This window comes from Accipiter gentilis, chromosome 33, assembly GCF_929443795.1.
Source record: "Accipiter gentilis chromosome 33, bAccGen1.1, whole genome shotgun sequence".
Classification (NCBI taxonomy): Eukaryota; Metazoa; Chordata; class Aves; order Accipitriformes; family Accipitridae; genus Astur; species Astur gentilis.
In genome coordinates this window covers 19,935,074-19,948,192 of record NC_064912.1, presented here as the reverse complement: position 1 = coordinate 19,948,192, position 13,119 = coordinate 19,935,074, and the positions used below count along the sequence as shown (strand labels likewise).

The window sequence follows — 13,119 nt, the reverse complement described above, 5'->3', positions numbered from 1 at the left end:
ATGTGTAAATGTTTGCTGGCAAATGACAACGGCTTTCTAAACAAGCTGGAACAATGTTGAAATGCGATAGCTTACTACCTAACATTGTTTTAAAATAGTCAGTACCAGCTGTTAATAGTGGCTATATTTTTGAGGCCATACACTACCTTTTACAATATAAAAACAAGTCCACTTGGCACATGAAAAAAGTGCACCTCTTGGCAGCAGTACCTCCCCACATTGCATTAGTTGAAAAGATTTGAAGTCCTGCCATTCTCTTCAAAACTAAACCCACCGATATGCTATTTTTCATAGATGTTAGCTACCAGCAAGCTTTTACAGGTAGCTTTTTTCTGTCACTATTCTTTTCGCTGCTAATGTTCAGCTATCACTGGAAATTTCATCACATTGGATAGTTTACTGAAAACTTTTTATTGTAATCAAAAAGTGACATAACAGGGCTGTAATGTATTCTGCAAATCATTCTGCTGATATTTTATAACTGATACCAGCTTCTTCTGCCAGGCAATTAAAAAAAAATTCAAATGTGAAAATTTTCACAGTACAGTAAACTCCACCCAAACTAATTAATGGTGGTTAAAAATAAGATGCCCCAGCAAAACCTTTCATGTTACACGGTCACAACTCACAATTCTGTACAAAATGTTCACTTTTATAAAGCTCTGATGTAAAAATCAAATAATCAAGCAGCAATATTTTAAGTGCAGCACAGGGTCTTTCATGTCATTATTTACAACGCTTGAATTCGTTTACATTTTAACAAAATTTAATACAGATGACTTAGGAATTAAGTCATTTTTTTATTATCTGTCATTCTATGTAGTGACAGATTTCACTTTTTGGTCATCTTTCTCTTTATCTTTGCTCTTCTTCGATTTTTTCTTCTTGTGTTTGTGTTTTTGGCTCTTCTCCAATTCCGTTTCATTTCCAATGTGTTTCTTATGCTTCTTGTGTTTCTTATGCTTCTTGTGCTTCTTCTTCTCTTTTTTCTTTTTCTTTTTCTTACTGTCTTGACTCTCTCCTGAGCTGGCACTGCTGCTGTGGCTTCGAGTCTGACTCTCAGAAGGGCTTTGACTGCGGCTGCGGCTAACACTGGGACTGCTCTGACTTTGACTTCGGCTTGCTTCAGGCTGGTCAACTGCAGCAGGTGCTGCTGTATCCTCTTTCACCTTATCAACAGCCTTTTCTTTCGGTTCTTTAGGATTTTTTCCTGCAGCTTCCTCATCTTTTGCAGATACATTACTCTCACTGTCACTTTCATTGTAGTCTGGTACAAAAGCAGCCTCATCAGTCTCTCGAGTTAGATCAGAAGAGAGCCGTGAGGAGCTGCTTACCTGAGGCTTGGGCTTGACAACACTTTTATCGATTTGTCCTGTCACGCTCTCTTTCTCATTTTTTACATCTGGCGATTCTTGTCTCAAAGGTGGTTTATTACCAGCTGGCTCTTTCTCTTTATTGCTCTTTACTTCTGGTACATGCTTCTCTTTCTCTTTTCCTGAATTTTTATCTATAGGTTTGTGTTCCTCCAATGTACGCTTGGAATCGTGAGCAGCTTTGTGATCGGACTGCTTCCGCTCACGCGCAGGACTGTAGCTGCTCCTTTTGGCATCTCCAGTGCCCTTTTTGGACGGCTCTGCTCGTTCGTCTCTTGGCTTACTTTTCTGTACTGATGTAGATTCTCTGTTTCGAGAAGGGGAGTCTTTTCTCCTTGCTAATTCACTCTTTTCATCTCTACGCTTGGAACTAGAATGATCTCTGTTGCCATCATGGTCAGATTTTTTGTCTCGGTTAGGAGTAAAGTCTTTAGCAATGGATCCACGGCCAGTATCATGTTTCTCTGAAGATCTGCTGTCTTTGGAAGATTGAGAAATATTTTTTCCATTTCCTTGTTCAGTTGCACGTTCTGAATGGTCTTTTTCTGGCTGAACACTGCTCTTTCTCTTCTCAGAAGTGTCCTTGTCTGACAAAGAATGATCCCGGTCTTTGGTTTTTCCTTTTTCATTCGACACAGAACTTTTTGAACTTTTTGCATCATGCTGGGAGCTTTCGTAAGTCACCTCTTTTGTAGTTTTCTGTGTTTTCTCCAAAGGCTCCATCTCTTTTTCATTGTGTTTTACAGGGTTTGGTGGCTTAACACTCACATTTTTTATAACACTAGCAGGTTTTCCTACGTTTGCAGGCACCTGGGTAGATTTAATGTCTTCCTCTTCAGACTCAAAGTCATCTTTATCCCACTTTGACTGAGGGACCTGGATCATAATAATGACATCTTCAGCAGGAGCTGTTATATCATTATTATACTCCTCCATGGTCTTAATGACAGTTCGTTTTGTATCTGGCTTTTCTTCAGTCTTTCTAACAGGGCTTCCTCCAGTAGAACTAGTGCTACGAGGGGAAAAAAGCATACATTAGTAACGGGCAAGATACATGCATCGCCATCTTTTGTAACATTCTGTAAAATGGCTTTTGTTTTGATTTTAGATCTTCAGCATTTTTTCAAAAGATGTTCAATTAAGGGAACACACAAGAGAAAGGATGAGTCCACTAGCTAAGATTATGAGCAATCAATTAATTTAGTATCTTGCTACTACACATTTAATTAACAAAGACACAAGATTATCAGATTGGGGACCGTCTGATCTGGTAATTCCTTCATGTCCTATTTCTACCAATGGCAGATAAATTAGATATACATTCTTGTCTCAACATGTAAGCAAGCAGTTATGGAGAGGTATATACAACCAAAATTTTACCCTCATGTCCCAGTGTTGTTCTTTAGAAAAATCCATGTTTTAAAAACTTTTTAGAATACCAAGACACTGTTTTAGTCTCCAGCAATGTCTCAAATATTCTTGAGTTTGCTTAGTCCTGCTTCTTTAGACACTGAAATGTAAGTAATAACAGCTCCACACTAATCACTTCCCCCCCTTGCCACATTACACAATGGAATATAGAAGAGAAATCTCCAAGGTGGGTGCCAAAAAAAGTTGACACTGAGCTGGAAGTAGTGTAGCTGTGTCAACATGGCACTGCGCTCAAAGCTAAAATCCATATAATATATTGGCAACCAAGCTGCTATTTCTGCAAGATATAATTTCATGTCATACTGACAAAAGTAGATCATTACAGTACCTTGCAGTTTTTAAAATGCAAAAAATTGCATGGTGTAGACATGTCTGTTAACCTTGCCTTTAGCAGCAAGCTGGATTTGAAAGAAGACAGAGGGGACACCTCAGTGTCAACGTAATGAATAAGAAGTGCGTGTGGGGGGAAGTCCCAGAAGTAAGGGTCAAACATGTCACCAATCAATTAACCTTATTAGCTTTCTGTGCAGTACAGACTGCTTGTTCTCATTAAAAAAACAATATTGATTTTTTTATCAAAGTACAGTTTAACAGGAAAGATCACAGACTATCCACTCATTTAGCACAGATTTAGCTGTTCCTCTCCTTAGTCACCATAAAGAATTTTACAGTTTGGGAGGGGGAGGGGAGGAAAGAAAGAATATGAAAAGAAATTATGAGGTACCTGGTGTAATCTACAAGAGTGGTACTTGATCCATCAGCTGCTGTTACTTTTCTTCTCACTTTTCCCTTCACTTTTTCTTGTTTAACTTTGCTGCTGCTTGGCTCAGGTTTTTCAACAGGTTCTTTTGCAGGTGGCGCATTTTCTCCACTCACAATCTTTTTGCCAGTTTCTCGGTTAAGTTTAATCTTTTTTGCGGGATTGTTAAGAAAAGCAGATTTATCCTTTTCTGGAGTTCGCTCTCCTTTTTCACCATCAGGCTCAGTCTTCCCCTTCGGCGATGTTTTCGATTCAGCAGTTTCTGGTTTGGAGACCTTTATGGAAGTGGCTTCATGTTCTTTATCAACCTTTTCATCTGCTTTTCTTTTTCTTTTTTCAGGTTTTGCATCAGAAGGTTTGCTTTTTTCAGCAGGTTTTTTCGACTTGTCTTCTTTGTTGGAGGGCTTCTCCGACTTTGTTTCTTTTGGATGGTCTTTCTTTGCCTTCTCCTCCTTGGCTGGTCTGGTTTCTGGGTGATCTTTTGTCACTTTGGGGTGAACTTTCCGTGGGGTACCAAGAGCCTTCTCATCCTTTTGAGAGGAAGATGTTTTAACACTGTCTGTCTTTGGCAACTCCTCCTTCGCTTTTTTCACAGGAGGTTCCGTTCGTGGAGATTTTTCACGATCGGTGTCCACTTTCTCTTGGGAAGTTTTAGCTGGTTTTATTATGTTGTCTTTCTTAGGAGGAACAGCCACTTCTACTTTCCGCTTTGTCTTGTCAATTTTTGCTTTTGGCTTATCCTTCTCTTTTTTCTCCTTTTCAGACACCGGTTTGAAAGCAATAGAATCTGCTTCCATAGGCTCATCTCTCACAGGGGTGGCATCATCTCTGCTTGGGAGCATGAATAGTGTGTCTGTTTTAACGTCTTCTGCTGTAACTGGCTCTCTTGGTTTTCTTGCACCTTCTAACAACTCAGTATTGGGAAATCCTTCGTTCTCATCCCCTTTTCTTCTCTTTCGGTGTTTTTTATGTTTATTTCCTTTGCCATCTCCCAGTGGATTTTCCACCTCCTTCTCTTTTGATTTTGTAGGATCTTTGATGCCATGGCTCTCTCTTCCAGAAGGTTTTTCAGGGTAATTTCCAGCTATATTACGATTTCTATGGCTCTGCCCACCAGGATAATCCTCCCTACGTCCCCGAGCATATGGTGAATTCTCTCGTCTGGTCCCAGGTGGACCAAACCTATCTGGAGAAAAGTTCTCTCTGTTTACTGGAGGTCGAGGTTGAGCACCAACAGCATAGCCCTTGTAAAACTTTTCATACCATTCCCTATAGTTCCTTTCCCATTCTCTGTATCTTTCCTTTTCAAATGGATCTCTAAAGTCAACAGATCTGCCATAGTAAGCTTTCATATCATATGGTGGAACTTCTCTGTATCTGTTAAAATACTCCCTTTCTCCTTCCCCTTGAGGTATAGTCCGTTTAGTGGGAGACTGGCCTCTAAATACTGGAGACCTTGACCGTGAATGGTATCTTCTGTATGGGGGTGATCTTGACCTTGAACGGTGATAACCATGTGACCTTGACCTAGAACGATAGTTACGACTCTTCCCTTTGCCTCTTCTTGGATATGGCGGCGATCGTGAATAGGAACGAGAATGGGAACGACTAAATGATCGAGAGTAGGAGCGAGAGCGGGAAGAACCTGATCTTGACTTGGAGTAGGTATATGAACTTCTAGAGTAAGATGAAGCACTATAGGGAGACTTGGACCTTAAAAAAAAAACACAACACAAAAAAAATAAATGAAGTTAATTCAAAACAGTCACTCTCCCCAGTTTTTTTCCTCCCAAATTTGGTTTGGTTTTTTTTCCTCTCCATATGCTTATGTCAAAGCTTCTTTCAGCTGCTGACATAATGCTACTGCAAATTGAAGAACTTGATAACACGTAAAAGTTTCTGCTTACAAGACAGAACAGCTGCTGCTTTGTTAGTGTAAAAACATACAGGAAGGGTAAGTCTATTTCCACTCACTTCTATCACATGAACTACCATAGCTATTGATTGATTTAAGGTGGTGTATACTGGCCTCTACTGGTACATGAACACGCACATTTTTCACTACTTGGCAACTACATGCAGCGCAAATCATTTTTGTTGCAGTAAGATGCAAAAAGAGCAAGTCTTAATGGCTACAGCGCAGCATCAATCATCAAGAAAACATGATTTAGCCTGAAGACAGTAAAGCTCAATTTTAAAATGCCAGCTTAGTCTATTTAACTTCACTACTTATTTGGCAATTTGTATAGGATGCAAAATACTTGCACTGCAATCTTACATACAGTACTATTTAATCAACACTTCTAGCCAGATGTCCTAGCAAAATTTTGCTCATACCTCTAGCTCTAACCAAGGCTAGTGACTGCATTTCAAGAAAAATCGTATCCAAAAGCTTCTGAACTTAGCCTCTAGTAATATGACTCAAAGCCATTACTCTAGGAAAGATACTGACAGCATTACTAATAGAGCTATTCAGACTCCTGCCCAAGTGATTTTTCAGGATAGAAAACAGCTACCCTGAGTTTTTTCTTCACAAGTTTTAATTTTTTTTAAAGAACCATTTCACGTTATTCTGCATATGTTCTTTAGCATCATTCCTCCTCTCAAAGTCCTTTACCAATTTAAGATTTCCTAAAAAACAAGTCTTATCTTTTAATTCCTAAGAAAAATTTAACAATGCCAACAAAATACTAGCAAAAGCCACCAGTTTGCAGTCCACATTAAAGTCTTTCCGTGTACCCACATGAGATAAATGAAAAAGGAAATGAAGACAATTTCTCACATATGTCCTCCGAAGTGCTTTGAGATAATGGTTACAATCAGAATAGGGAGACACAGAATATCCAGCAACTACACCTATTCAGTTTCTAGCCTCCTCACAGCTGTCAGGAGGTGAAGGATGTCATTATTACAGAGAAGCTTTAGCAAGAGAGACACCTGTTCCTTAACAACTGCTGCCAAATTATAACTAACAGTCAACTGTAATCTCTGACATATTTGAGCTAGTAACCTACATATGAAACTCCTATCGCTGCTAATCCCTTGAATCATCCAATCCATCTAACGATAGAGAGGTGGAGTGGAACTCCTCCTGATTCTTCTAGACAATCTGCTTCTCCATTACGGACATGTAAAGCAGTTACCTGGAAAACGAACGCCTACGCTCCTTTTGAATCTTTTTATATTCCATCAATTCCTTAGCAAAATCATTTGTAAACTCATCAAGTTTGGACTTTTTCTTTTCCCTGTTAAAATAAGTTTGACCTTTATTACAATTATAGTTTGACCTTTATTACAAAAAGACATCAAGAAACAAAACATGGCCAATATGAGAAAATGTATACTGCATGCAAATGCAAAAGGTGAACATCCTATTTAAGCAAAAACAGTTTAGAATTCCTACAAGTTTTAGGGAAAGTTTTAGAATTACATTTGTCTTGGTTTAGTTTTGCATGTTTACCATCTGCAATGAAAAAGTATATTGGAAGAAACACTATGTCATTTTTGCTTATGTCAGATGCACTTTAGTGTAACTGCAGTCCGATATGCTATCGAAATACAAAAATGAAAAACAATGCAACTTCATTGAGTCAAATACTTACTCCTCTTTAAGTCTCCGTTGCTCTCTGTAAAACTCCTCCCTAGATAAAGGAGGTGCTTGTGTCGTTGGGATGGTATTTGAATGAGCCGTTGGTACTGCTGTTGGTACCCAAGCTGATGACATGTTTGCAGGAGCTGGGGGATATCCTGGAGGGGGGACAGTGTACCCAGCAGATGGAGGCTGACCAGGTGGAAACTGAGGAGGAAACTGTGGTGGCGGTACCCCCGGTGGAAGAGGAAGTGCATGGGGTGGTGGAGGATACAAGGGGGGTGGAGGCACAGGCACAAAGACTGGTGTTGATGCTGGTAGTGTTGGGGCCTGAGTCCTTTGGGTACGTTCACTGTGCGGGCGTCCTCGATTTGAACTTCTAAAGAAACCCAAAAACATGTGTCACCATTTGTTATACTCTGCCCTGATGTTAAAGAGGAAAGCGAATGAAGCGGAAGCATGTTGGCGAGCACTTCTTGTTCTCAGCTTAGGCATTTTTCTCCCTGCTTCCTGCTCATTTGAGACTACACTTATTTCTTGATCCTCATACTTGCCTTCTACATTCTCACCCCCAACAGTTACCTCAGTCTTCTCTCCTTATACTCAGCTTTGCGACTGTGGGTAGAGGCTGCCTGTGTTCAAGAGACTCACATCTCCCATGTACCCACTGTTCCTCTGCCACTCCTTGATACACTTAATACTTCACAGTACTGCACAGATATTAACTCATCTCTCAAACTTCTTTCAACTTGTTCCACATACGCTTCCTATGTTGCTGCCTCATGATGATGTATTTGGCCTGTTCTTGTCCCTGGAATTGTTATTTTCTTGCTTACTGAATTTGAGATTTTAAGCAATCTGTGGGATGGATCCTGGGTTTTGATTTATCTTTAAGATTTTTATAAACACAATACTGCACCCTTACAATCTATCTGTAACATATATACACACCAAAATGAAGGACTAACTTGACACTGTGATAATAGATAAAATGGACTCCTCTCTTTCCAAATGAGAGAAAGCAGCTTGGCTGTTTGAGATGACTAAATTGAAGAAATTCAAAATTGTCATAAAATAACAGTGCTTACTTTTCCAATAACTTGCTCAATCGGTATCAACCAAGTTGTTAAAGAAAGAATGTTGGAGGCTGATTTCTATTGGGAAATCAATTTCTACAGCCCTATTCAGCCAGTAATCAAAAGCGTGGCTTTCCATCTGATATTTTAATTATTTTTCATTTTTATAGGTAATTATGGTTTCCTCAAAAAGTGTTCATTTTTCAGAGTCCTCTTTTCAATTATGTACTGGAGTTTTATTTTAAATAATCCTACTGCAAGCAGAGACCCCCTTTGTTAAAGCTAATTCAAATTAAGCCATTTAAAAATTAATTACCACTTGTATTCTCCACAACTACCTGTGCATACTTATACAAGGCTGACTTATAATGAAATAAGTTATATGTTATGGCCTAATTTAACTGGTTACAAGTAGTCACATATTGAATTTCTGTAGAATACTTACAGTTCCCAGCCTGGTCTGCCACCTGCTGAGCGAATTGTACTGGCTCTCATTGGATGACCTTTTGGAGTGGGGAGAGGAAAAAGAAGAAAAAAATTCAGTTTATCTGAAGATCATTTTTTTAGAAGAATTCCAAAGTTACATTTACTTACCAGTTGTGGGTATTGATTGTCCTTGAGGGCCCAGAAGACTTGGTAATGCTGGTTGTCGTAGTACAGGAACCTGATAGCCCTTGTGAATAAATGCAAACAGTTAGCAAATAAGCTCTACTAAAATACAAGGATCACTGCATGTGTTGAAATAAAATTTACCTTCTCTTCCAACAAACTGCTGATTGACAGAGAGGAAGATTTAGAAAGTTCAGCGGCAGTCACCAGAGCTGCAGGAGGTATAACAGTATCAGCATCCCTACAACAAAAAAACAATTTTTTATTATTCAAACATTGTTTTGAAGTGCTACTTGAAATGTAAAGTCCAATGTGAGAAAAGGCTGACTACTGTAAATGAAAAAAAAAAAAATATTCTTCACCAGATTCACAAACATGAAGTTGGCTGATTCCAAATGAAGCACTGAAGAGAAGTCAATTTGGACTACTGGCATTTAAAGAGGAAGCTCACTGGAAAAATATTTTAAGCTAGCTGCACCTGAAAGGATTAGAGTACGTATAAGCCACACACTGAATTTCTGGAAGATGCAAGGACTGAAATTCTATTAGGAAATGTTTATGTGCTAGTTCAGAGGCTGCCTTAGAGGCTCTTATGAATTATGATCCTTTGTATTCAACAGTGCAGCTGAGCCTGACAGCCTTCTGGACAGAGTGGCTATTTGCATTCAAGGCATAAAGTTGAAAGGATATAAGCCCTAAACACTAGTACAGATTTTTAATGTATTTTCATATGACTTCACTGGGTTGCAAGCTTAGAACTTCATGTTTGTAAACACTTCAAATTTACAGTGTTTCAATGTTTATTATGCATCACTGACTACACTGTGTTTTACTGAGGATGACTGACATAATACTGATGATAGAAATACTGTAGAAAAAAGTAATGTGAAAACACCTGGTCAATTTTACCTATAATTGTGCTTTTACAATTTTCATGAAAATATTATTTCCTCAGTACTAAACAGAAATTAATGCACTCAGGAAGGTTTGACATAACTAAATGGTTACTTTAGGAATTGCTAGCCACTTAAAATCAAACATCTCCTGGGGAAAAAAAAAGTTCCCCTTTTAGGGTAAACCTGTACTGAATGACTGATAAGGGAACCAAACAAGAAATACTTCTGAGAAAATTCTTGCATGAGGCACACTTCCAATTTAAAGTGTCCTCATCCAATGTAAAAACAAAAAACAACTTCCACAATTATCTGGAACTGTCACTAATGATATATAAATTGCTAGCTGAGAAGCTCAAGGAGAAGAATCTAATGTAAGCATTTTGGTGTCTTTCATATTCATGTTGATCTACAGATTTACTTACCGAAAAGGTCCATCTGGCTTTTCACCACGGAGAGATAGGGACACTGCTGGAGGGAGGTCAGAGACAACAACAGAAGACGGATTTACTGGCAGCCCAGCTGCCACAGATGACTGACCAGGGGCCAACGATGACAAAGCAGCAGCAGAACGAGAAGCCAGAGAAGCTAATGGAATCATTAGTGGATCCTGCTGTCTCGAAATTGTTGGCCGAAGTAGAGGCTGCAGGTTGCGTGTTATTGTTTGTCTCATGAGTGGTGGTGGAGGTGGTGGTGGTGGTGGCTGCTGCTGCTGTTGCTGCTGAATCTGCTTACGGAGCCTTTTTGTGTAGCCAGTTTCATTTTTGAAGTTGTTCACAGCCTACAGGCAGAAAAACATTTAAAATAAGGTAATATGAAACTTCAGTACACATACGAACAAAAGCCTCCACAGCATAAAATTACTTGTGTATTCCTGTAAATGTTAAATCCTAAAATAAATCAACATACAGATATATGAAAACATCACATTAAACCCTGATAGAGTATCTGCATTTAAAGTACTTCAGTGTTAACACCAAATTTGAAAGTGAGGCAATCATGTTAAACACAAGTGTGACCTGAATTTGCCAGATTGACTTTAAAGATTATAAGCTTCTGTAACAACAGATAATGTATTTGTAAAGTAAGTTTAGCCTTATTCAATCTAGCTTTGCTTAAGGAAAGGTAAATTAATATTTTCTTCCCTTTCAGCTTTTTACAAATAGACTTTTCTTACAAACAGTTTATGCAAAAGTAATCATGTTACCTGGCGTAGGAACTTATTGGCAATTAAAGCATCAGGAGAAACATCTGTCTGATGACATGTGGGGCATGTATGTTCCTCAGATTCTAGTAATGCTGTTCTAATACCTGTGAATAATTAGAATCATCAAAATAGTTTTTAGCCGAACTAAGGAAATTTTTGTGTTCTAATAAATTATAAAAATATGTAAACAATTAAGAGGTAAATATGGCCTTGAACTGAGAGCATGAAGCTATAAATGTTCAATAGTGTAAAAAATTTCTAGTATGTCACAAATAACTATACAGTTTCGATATTTTACTACTGCAACATTTGAAGATGTAGAGTAGGCTGTGTCTTGATGTTTCAACTAGTCTTTTTTCCACTACCTAGTACAGTGAGAACTCAACAACCTCAAGGTTAATGAATAAAACATATTTTAAAAAACAATTAGCAGGTTTGAGTTCTGAAGGTTTTAACCAAGTCTCCCGTGGAGAAGAATGTGGATTAAATGCCTAACTATCTGTTTGTTGCAGACCACCGTAAGTTGCCAGAGTTGGATATGTAATTTTGTATGAGAGAAAGGGCTGTGGACAAACTAAATGCAATCAATACCTAATACTGTAATTACCTGCACAATTATGCACTTTTCTCATACTCATCCCTCCTCATGTAAAGAGGATTTAACTAGATATGTAAGAAGGGAAAAAAGCTTTCCGCCTCCCCCCCGACCCCCCTTTATACAAGAGCAGCCCCTTCCTATTCAGGATATATATATTTAAGTATTAAATAGAACTGGTAACAAAGCAATTTCATGATCCCCTATTTCTGCTTTCAGAAGATCATATTTGGTGTTTTGAATTAACAAACATGGGAGTAACACTTACATTCGTCACAATAACTGTTTCCGCAGCAAGGAATAACAACTGCATCAGTCATTATATCTTTACAAATCAGACATAGCAACTCATCTGGAATAGGATCATCTTCTTCTGAGGAGGACGACGGCTCCTCTGGTAAAAAGGGAGGCTTTTCCTTCTTTCCTATAGCATAAGCTTCCCTGGAGGGGGATGGGCAAGGAAAAGGAAAAAAGTTAAATATGGGTAAAGGGAAACTTTTCCAACCTCTCAATTTTATCAAAGGAAGATAATAGAAGGAATCCTCCTCTCTCCACATTAGCTTTCTAAAACACAGGCATTTAGTTTCAACCACTTTTCTAAGCCACAACACTAGAAGAGGGAGGAGGGAACAAATTTCCTTCTGCAGAACTCTCCCATTCATTGGATCAAGTAAGAAATTAGCTCAGACTAGAAAAATATTTTTCTGACAGCTAGAAATCAGATGAAGTGAATCCCATCTCTCCTTTGCCAGAGGGTAAATGTAAATTGCAGGCTCAGGATAAAGCTAGTCTCCGAGTAATTACATTTTATAAATGAAAGATGTCTACGTTACAGCTTCTACAAAAAGAGATCCATGACAGAAAAAACAGAAGTGCTACCAAGTGCATTTTAAAACAGCCACTGTTCTCAGCACACAGTAGTATTTTCTAGTTTACAGCACCAGGAAAATGTCAGTCTGTTTCACACATGCAATTTGATAAAAGTCAGAGGGGGAGGAAATCTCAGTCCAACAGCTACTTGTTAAATTTTGCAAGAAGCCTTTGAAACATAAAGCAGAGGCAAAATAAGCTTTCAGAGAATGATTCAAACCACAAACACTACTGAAATGTTTTGCAGACAGAGATTCTTAGCATACCACAAGTTTAACCAACTTCCAGGAGTATGAACAATAGGACCACCCTATTTTAATATTAGAAAGCATTACAGATTTCAAGGTTGAGATACAATAATTCCTCTCCTGTAATTACAGATGCTGGTCAACTTGGTTGCATTGCCACTCAGGCATTTACACGTTTTCTCTTGTTCGCTTTTTGGTCAGTCCGATTAATTCCATACTTACGCATCAATAGTTGGTATTGCGTATTTTCCAGTGTTTGTCAACATAGCACCCTTTGTATTAGGATCTTTCACCTCCATCATGAAACTCCTTGGAATTCCTGTGCTCTTTTTAATTCTGGGAACAGACTCAAAATTTTTGTCCTGTTAAGAAAAGCAATGCAGACATACCTCATCTTAAGACTCACACTTAAAATGAGATTTCAATTATTACTTTAAGCAGCCAAAACCTTTAATTCTTTCCTTTTAC

At 38.4% G+C, this 13,119-nt stretch overlaps 1 protein-coding gene across 8 annotated transcripts in view; it reads right to left on the bottom strand.

The window, feature by feature from the left end:
- Positions 1-392: 392 nt before the first annotated feature.
- The window catches only part of RBBP6 (RB binding protein 6, ubiquitin ligase), a 32,174-nt gene continuing 19,447 nt past the window's right edge, over positions 393-13,119 (bottom strand). For 6 of the 8 annotated variants that reach the window (XM_049835507.1, XM_049835509.1, XM_049835508.1 and 3 more), the window contains 11 exons: positions 12,874-13,013; positions 11,802-11,974; positions 10,939-11,042; positions 10,157-10,512; positions 8,983-9,079; positions 8,824-8,902; positions 8,675-8,732; positions 7,167-7,532; positions 6,708-6,809; positions 3,529-5,277; positions 393-2,385 (listed from right to left, as the gene is read on the bottom strand). In XM_049835507.1, the coding sequence (XP_049691464.1) occupies positions 816-2,385; positions 3,529-5,277; positions 6,708-6,809; positions 7,167-7,532; positions 8,675-8,732; positions 8,824-8,902; positions 8,983-9,079; positions 10,157-10,512; positions 10,939-11,042; positions 11,802-11,974; positions 12,874-13,013 (4,794 nt within the window). In that variant the 3' untranslated portion in view covers positions 393-815. The remainder of the gene's footprint in view (positions 2,386-3,528; positions 5,278-6,707; positions 6,810-7,166; positions 7,533-8,674; positions 8,733-8,823; positions 8,903-8,982; positions 9,080-10,156; positions 10,513-10,938; positions 11,043-11,801; positions 11,975-12,873; positions 13,014-13,119) is intronic. The other 2 variants (XM_049835511.1, XM_049835514.1) reach the window with 1 other exon arrangement.